Source organism: Syzygium oleosum, unplaced genomic scaffold (assembly GCF_021117445.2).
Source record: "Syzygium oleosum isolate NSW1041296 unplaced genomic scaffold, Sole_v2.1 Sole_v2.07, whole genome shotgun sequence".
In the NCBI taxonomy this organism is placed as follows: domain Eukaryota; kingdom Viridiplantae; phylum Streptophyta; class Magnoliopsida; order Myrtales; family Myrtaceae; genus Syzygium; species Syzygium oleosum.
Genome location: NW_026607491.1, coordinates 1,876,942 through 1,885,449, shown reverse-complemented (window position 1 = coordinate 1,885,449; position 8,508 = coordinate 1,876,942). Strand labels below are relative to the sequence as shown.

At 38.7% G+C, this 8,508-nt stretch overlaps 1 protein-coding gene across 1 annotated transcript; it reads left to right on the top strand.

The window, feature by feature from the left end:
* Positions 1-5,140: 5,140 nt before the first annotated feature.
* Positions 5,141-7,041, top strand: LOC115682251 (dof zinc finger protein DOF3.6). Its single transcript, XM_030606418.2, has 2 exons — positions 5,141-5,341; positions 5,555-7,041. Exons 1-2 carry the CDS (start codon positions 5,291-5,293, stop codon positions 6,536-6,538), a joined length of 1,035 nt encoding a protein of 344 aa, XP_030462278.1. The 5' UTR covers positions 5,141-5,290; the 3' UTR covers positions 6,539-7,041.
* The last annotated feature ends 1,467 nt before the right edge of the window (positions 7,042-8,508 follow it).

Genomic DNA, 8,508 nt, shown 5'->3' with positions numbered 1-8,508 from the left:
ACCTCATTCACCCAAGCCAACAAAATCCCTAAGTGGCGTGCAACTATGACTGATGAATTTAATGCCTTGTTAAAAAATGATACATGGTCTTTGGTCCCTCGCAATTCCTCCATGAACCTTGTTAGGTGTAAGCAGGTTTACAAAGTTAAGCGTAAAGCAAATTGTAGTCTTGAGTGCTATAAAACTCGCCTGGTCGCTAAGGGTTTTTATTAGCAACAAGGCTTGGATTGTACAAAAACCTTAAGTCCAATTGTGAAAATAACCATTGTTCACTCCATATTATCTCTTGCTATCTCTCAAGGGTGGCAAGCACTATAACTCGATGTGCACAATGCCTTCTTACATGGGGTTATTTCTGAAGAGGTGTACATGGAGTAGCCTCTTGGGTTTGAGGACCCAACTTATCGTGACTACGTTTGTAAGTTTCATCGTTCTCTATATGGTCTTAAGCAAGCTCCGAGAGCCTGGTTTCAATGACTTTTATAGTTTTTGTTTCATTTGGAATTGTCGGCGTCACAAATAGATCCCTCATTGTTTATCTATCGAAGAGGCACTGGTGTCATTTATTGTTTGATCTATGTTGATAATATTCTGGTTATGGGTAATGCATCTTCTACTATGAGTGCAAATTTTTATAAATTATCTGCAGAGTTCTCCATTAAGGATTTTGGCCCGCTCCACTTCTTCCTTGGGATAGAGGATGTACCTCACTCTAACAGGTTGCTTCTCTCTCAAGGATGTTAAATTGATAATCTTCTTTACCGGGCCGAGATGTCTGAGTGCAAGTCTATTCAAACTCTTCTGGCCATAACTAGAAAATAATATGAGAAAGGGGGTGCTATAATGTCTGATCCTACTCTGTATCGGTCTATAGTTAGTGCTCTCCAATGTGTGACATTGACAAGACCAGATCTCTCCTTTGTCGTTAATAAAGTTTGTCACTTCATGCATGCACCGACTAAACATCACCGTCAAATGGTGAAATGCATCTCGCGCTATCTTAAACATACAAGGTCGTTTGGTTTGCTTATTTCCCTATTCAATGATACTCGCTTGCAAGCCTTTTCCGATGCGGAGTGGGCTGGTAGCTCTGACTACAAGAAGTCAATTGGAGGGTATGCTAATTTTCTTGGTCCGAACTTGATATCTTGGAGTTCCATAAAACAATGAACCGTAGAACGCTCTTCAAAAAAGTTCGAGTATAAAGCCCTTGTCGATGCTGCAGCTGAACTCATCTGACTTAAGTCACTCTTTCAAGAGCTTGGGTTCCCTCTTCAAGGTGCCCTCATCCTTTGGTGCGATAATCTTGGTGCTACTTCTCTGTCTGCAAATCCAATTTTTCATGTTGGTATCAAACATGTTGAAATTGACTTCCATTTTGTTCGTGATTGTGTCGCCAAATGATAGCTCAATGTGCAGTTTATCTCTACAGTTGACCAATTAGTTGATGCTCTCACCAACGCTCTTCCTAAAGCATGTTTTGCATTTTTTCAAGACAAGTTGAAGATGTACTGTCTCGACTCTTCCACTTGAGGGGGTGTATCAGCCAAATATAGGGCCATTGGTTTTGGAAGTTTTGGAATCCCATCTTTAAAAGTTGGAAAGTTTTCTATTTTATTTATACCTTTCTTGCAAGTAAATATTCCAAAATGTACTCTTGGGTATATAAATATCCACCTAAGTTTAATGGAAATGTACAACAATTTCTGTCTCAACATACATGATAATACTTTAATATTGTCTAAATAAGATGCTAACACATAATTTTACATGCAAATGAAAACTAGCAAATTGATAATAGATTACGCATTAACACAATATTTTATCGAAAAAAACAATTAATTTAAAATGGCTCCGTAACATTATAGTGTGTATTTCAGCATTATAAGAAGGTAGTGGATATTGAAAAAAGCTATATAACCTGATACATTTTAATTGTGAAAGAGTTGAATAATATACATATACACAATATGGCAGATTTTCTTGCAAATAAATGACGTTAGACGATCTTCAAAAATATATAGATAACATGATTGTCCATATTTGATGAATAAATTATATTAGAAGAAAATAGGAAAATTAGATGTGATTTTTAGAAATATATCAATTAAGAGAAAAAAGGTATGTCAATTGACGAACAAATGATATTAAATGCGTATGTGGTTGGACTCTTTGAAGAAAAAGTAAGATAATTTCGATGAAGTTTGTAGAGCGATGAATGTAAGAGTTTTTTCTAATGTGGGCTAAATTAATTATGATTGTAATTAACCGTTTTATGGGCTTGGTCTAATAAAGTTAGATATAAAGATTTTTAATTAGTCTAATATGGGACTGGCTAGTGTGGACTGAGTGAGGCCCGGCTTGTGATGAGAGGACTTGGCTTAAAATTTTATAAATAGAGCTCAAGTTTTTTCTCTAACCCTGACATACATTTTCTCACATGAGGAACAAACGCTATCTATGAGAGGCAGTCTCACTGAGCCAGTGATACAGAGTGTAATAGAGGAGAAGAACTTGCACTAAGAATCGTCACTGTTCTGCATCAAGAACGATGGATTCCAAATCAGGTGCGCAAATTCATTTTACTCGATTATATGTGTTCTAGATTCTAATTATGGAGATCTTGGGCATCATTTTTGCGGCCAACAATCAAGACAACTCTAATTAACATTCAGTGTATCTGATAGAGTTTGTTAATGCACTAATTTTTTTAGTCATTTATTGGTGTTCAGATTATTTTATTTATATTTTCAATTGTGTTTTGGTTAACTTCTAATACTATACCAAAACAGATTTTACAACAACTTTAAGTTCAAAGTACAGTCATCATCGCATTTTAAAGTATATCTTATTGCAATTTAATTGTAACTTCCAAACAATATCTCATGCTCGTTTTGATTTAATATCAATTATTATCATATAGATGTTAATGTTTGGGGCTGCCAATATTTCACTATAATGGCATAAATGTATATATACCAATATTAACTATTGTGATATACAAAAATAATAATTATTAACTAGTATTCATGATACGATAAAATTAAAAATTAACAAATTTGGGATAAACTATGAACTTGAAGCTCAATAAATGCAAAATGCATTAATAACCAACTGTTGACAACGAAATTTTCATAAGAAAATGTATAAATATTCAAATGATCAATTTTAAAAGTAAGGGAATTCTAGACATATGTTCTTAGGAAAAAGAAATATCAATTGCGGACGATGAGATATCTATAAACTCTTACCAATACATAAAAGAAAAAATACTAATTGGTTTAAAAAGAAAAAAGGGACAAGTTTACCGAAAGTCCTAAAACTTGTCATGAAAGTGCAATTAAGTCCTAAAACTTTCATAAAACGCAATCAAGTCCTAAAACTTGTCAAATTGATTCAATTAAGTCTTTCCGTTAATTCCGTAAAAAAAAAAAGTCCTTCTGTTAATTCCGTCCAATTAGGTTGACGGAAAATGCTAACATGTCTTATTTTATTATTTTCTTAAGAAACATGGAGATGATATGGCGCCTACCAAGCGCCACATCTCAAAAAATATTCAAAAATTTAAAAATACAAAATAAACTAAAAAAAGCTAAAAAAAAAACCCAAACTCAACTAAACGACTGTGGCTAAGCCCTCGCTGGGAAGGGCTGCAGAGGTTGCCTGGGCTTTCTCGAAGCCCAGCAAGCTTACCCAGATTTGGGGGAGGACTTTGCCCCAAATTTGAATGAGGGTCGTCAGTGAGGCCTCACCTAGGGTCAGGCTAGCGTCGACCACCTCAGGAGAGGCCTCGCTGACTCAAGCGAGGGTCGATGACCCTCACTCAGATATGGGGCGAGGGTTGCACCCTCATCTAATATGGGCTCGTAGGCCTTTGCCGAGGGCCAACAAGGGTCATCGGGCTTCAGGATGGCTCAGGAGACCTCTGCCAGCCCTTCCTGGCGTTTGTGGTGACGGCTAAGGCCACCAACAAGGGCTTGGCCACAACTGTTGCTTTGAGTTTGTTTTTTTCTTATTCTAATTTAGTTTGCATTTTTTTTAATTTTTGAATATTTTTTTAGACGTGGCACTTGGTGGGTGTCACATTCGCCACATGTCTTACAAAAATAATAAAACAAGATACGTCAGCATTTTCGTTAGCCTAATTGGATAGAGTAAATGGAAGGATTTTATTGAACCAATTTGTTTTAAGACTTGATTACATTTTTTGAAAGTTTTAGGACTCAATTGCATTTTCATAACAAGTTTTAGGATTTTCAATACACATATTCCAAAAGAAAATGGAGAATTCATAGAAAGGGAATTTGACTTTTATCGAAATGAGAGATGATCTTAAAAAAATCAGCATATTAATATATTCTTTCTGCGAAAATGCTTACCTCTACAGATGTCCACCCCTCTCTCTCTCTCTCTCTCTCTCTCTCTCTCTCTCTCTCTCTCTCTCTCTCTCCACGCGCATGAAGTTAGAGAGTAACCTCTTGTGCTGAGAGCACAATTGAGACAGAGAAAGACTCTTACGGGTTAAGTGAAGCTTTATGCTTTTATGTACCCTAAATTTAAACACCAATACCAAAAATGAGAATGTGTGTGTAGAGGGAGATTTCTTTTAATTAGAGAATTAACCAATATGATGGTGGTTTTGATTACTTTAATTAAACTCCACATAATTTCATTGATGTGAATATTATTTTTTTTGTAATTTTCTGCGCCTTATTATTTTTTTTCTGCAAAAAGTTCAAGATATATAAATCATCTCAAATTCCACTAGAAATTAGACCGAGAAACAAAGGGTAAATTGGATTGTGACACTTCCAACAAGACACTGCACCTATGCCCACCTTTTTACTCATTATTATTCATACAAACACTACAAAGAAATCTCTCTCTCTGCATGGAAGTTAGAAAGCAACCTCTTGTGTTGCGGCACAGTTGAGAGAGAGAGAGACACTTATGTGTTAAGTAAAGCTTTGTGCTTTTACGAACCCTAAATTTAATAACAATACAAAAAGAGAGAATGTGGGTTGGGGTGGGGTGGGGTGGGGTTGGGGTTGGGGTTGGGGTTGGGGTCTGGGGGCGGGGGCGGGGGGGTTGGGGTTTGTGAGAGACCAAAGAACAACATAAATTAACACACACTCTCCTTTTTCTTTCCATCTTCACTTTCTCTTTCTTTCTCTGCAACTCTCTCTTCTTGATGTGATTCTCCACCATATCTCTCCCAAAAAAACCCCCGAAGCCTTTTCCAAAAGAGAAAGAGAAAGAGAAAGAGAAAGAGAATTAAAGCTCAAGAACCATGGTGTTCTCATCCATTCCAGTATATCTAGATCCACCCAACTGGCCACAGGTAATTGTTTCTCCAAAATTCACATCTTTTTACATGATCTTATTCTCCAAAAGCTAAAGAAATCAAGAAAAAGATAAATATTCTCATTCCAAAACCCAACCCTTCTTTCTTTTCTTGAATATACCCAGACGTTTGATCTTTCTTTCTTTCTCTTTTCCTTGGTCTCCATGATTTTTCCGTGTTTTTTGACTACTTTAAGTGCTTTTTTAACAGCAAGCAAATCAACAACCAGGAGCAAGCAGTGAGATTCCTCAGCTTCCGCTGCCGCCGCCCCCTCTGCCAGCCGGAGGGGGCGGTACAGGCTCCATCCGGCCCGGTTCCATGGCCGATCGGGCTCGGATGGCCAAGATTCCACAGCCTGAGGCTGGGCTTAAGTGCCCTCGGTGCGAGTCAACAAACACCAAGTTCTGCTACTTCAACAACTACAGCCTCACGCAGCCGCGCCACTTCTGCAAGACTTGCCGCCGGTACTGGACCCGAGGAGGCGCGCTGAGGAACGTGCCGGTCGGTGGTGGCTGCCGGAGGAACAAGCGGAGCAAGGGCGGTAGATCCAAGTCCCCTGTCACCACGGAGCGACAAGCCGCTTCGGGCTCCACAACCAGCGGCAGTGGGGTTGGCGCCTCCTCTACCGGTGCCGCTGCAGACATCATCGGTCATTTGGTCCCACCACCATCGCAATTACCCTTCTTACCACCTTTGCATAATCTGAACGACTTTATCTCGAGTGACGTGGGGTTGAACTTCGGGCCGGGAGCGCAGTCCCAGCTGGCGGTGGCTCGGAGGAGCGTCATGCCCGATGTCGAATTCCAAATTGGGTCGAGCAGTGGAGGAGGCGCACAACTATTACCGAATGGACTGAGTGATCATCACTGGAGGTTGAATCAAATGCATCACCAAGTTCAGCAATTCCCTTTCTTTGCCAATTTGCAGACACCATCATACCCTTTGGAAGGTGAAGCCAGTGCAAGCGAACTCCTAACCAATAAGCCATTGGATCATTCTACTGGAATTGCCCATCAAATGGGGTCAACAGTGAAAATGGAAGAAAATCAAAGGTTGAATCTGTCGAGAAATTTGACCTTCTCATCAGGAGTGTCATCATCAAACAATAACAACGAGCACTTTTGGGGTGGCAATAACAATGCATGGACTGATCTGTCCGGCTTCTCATCATCTTCCACAAGTCATCTTTTGTGAGAAATTGCTCTGATCTCTTCAAACTCAAAATTGGAAGTCTTCGCTAATAATTGCTGCTATATGAGGTGACTTGAAATGGCATGACTTGGACAAAAAATTTAGGCGGGTCTCCAGATCAATGATGCTAACTTGCAAGCACCCAGTGCGGGAATTTGAACAAAGGTGAAATTTGGGAAAGGTGGGTTTTATATTGACTATTGTTGTATCTCTTGATCATTTGTTTTTGGAAAATAGAAGCAGTGTAGGCTTCTATTCTCTCGAATTAATGTACTTCGTTTGCCCTTTTTGAATTCTTTTTTTTGCTTCATCGTAGTATTCTTTACGTATGAGATGTCTAGCTAGGTGATCATCTAGTAGCTAGGATTATGTGGTGATGCTGGTTGCTTGCTAACAAGCATGGCTACACTACATGGTGTCGTTACTGATCTAAATGCGTTGTGCTTAGTAAATCTTATTGAACTTATATGTATACTGATTTCCGTCGATCATCATCTTTTTCCTTCTATGAGTGCCTTTGGTTACATGATGGACTCGACAAACAGAATGATGATAAGGTGTTGATCTGCTGATGCTTTAAATACCCATTTAGAAGCTTATTTCAACAAGTTCAGTATATATTTCTAGAAAAAGCTTTTTCGTTTATTCATGATCATAATAGATCAGGGTGAGAGCAGAGGAAAACTAAATAAAGGAGAACACATTCTTGAAGGCCTATAGGTCAAAATCATTTTTTTAAGGCTTATTCATGATCATAATAGATCAGAGTTCAGTACATAGAACTCTTTTGCATGTTTATCCCCTTAGATGATAAAATCATTTTGATGTCTATTCCGTTCTAGCTACCATTTGTCCCCCTTCTCTTAAACCTGTAGAAAACTCGGGCTTCATATTTTGACACACAAGAATGCGCCACATCGACAGCGACTAATGCTAGGAATGTAACACCGTTTCAAAAAGTTGGTAGTAACAAACCCATATGGTTGTATGTCTCGTGTTGTCTCTGGATTCAAGATAATACGTCTCATATAGACTCTTGAACATTTTTCTTGCCACTAATGTACTGTTTCACACATGGCGCATGTTCAATTCCTTACAACACCAAGTTAAAAACAATCCCGTAATTGGCCTATAACCTAGATTTTGGCTCGGGTCTTATATAGTATGTTATATGCCATAAATACATTGTTGGCCCGTTTCCTAACATTTGAAACTTTTGGAAGAAACGATTTGTTTAACATGTTATCAGAGCACAGGTCAAAGGTCGAATCCTAACACCCTCTGTCAATTTCTCCTGCTTGTCATTCCTCTTAATCTGCTAGTTTTATGTTTTGCTGGTTACCATTAATGTGGTTTTGTCCAACTTGTCTTACGTTTGTAAAAACTAGCTTATATACGAGGGCGGGAGTTAAGTCATATGCTATAATTACATCGTGGGCCGCTTCCTAACAACTTGAACTTCAAGGGGGGCATATGGTTGGTAGACATTTACTTAATGTACTTGGGTGTAACGTTCTCATTTATTATCAAAAGGTAAAGTTTTGTATGTCTCGTGATGCTTGTTCATAATATAACCAACGGCTTATCAGTTGCCGCTCTCCGGGAAGATTGATTTGAATCCTGTCTGCGGGAAATTACTAATCATCCCCCGATATCGAAACAAAAAGAAAGAAAAAAAGGAAAAGAAGAGGATGGGAAATGGTAGAAGAACACAAGAGTGATGATTTTGAGAAAGCACTGAACATGAACTGTACGTCTTGAATAGCTTCCCTTGCCACTTCGAGCCAAGTGAAGTTAGTGGCCAAAAACTTTCCTTCTTTTCTTGGTCATTTTTCTGATCCGCGCAGTCACGTCTCAGTGATTTTTGTTTGATCTTTAAGAGCCATGCATGAAGAACTGTTCCACCACGCTTCGATTCATACACATCCATCACCCTTCTTTTCTTGTGATCGCGTTTATGCCAATTACGAATT

Excerpts from the sequence above, each read along its gene's own strand:
- LOC115682251 (XM_030606418.2), top strand. The coding sequence starts at position 5,291 with ATGGTGTTCTCATCCATTCCAGTATATCTAGATCCACCCAACTGGCCA. Across the intron at positions 5,342-5,554 it reads ATCCACCCAACTGGCCACAG|CAAGCAAATCAACAACCAGG; the intron begins GTAATTGTTTCT and ends CTTTTTTAACAG.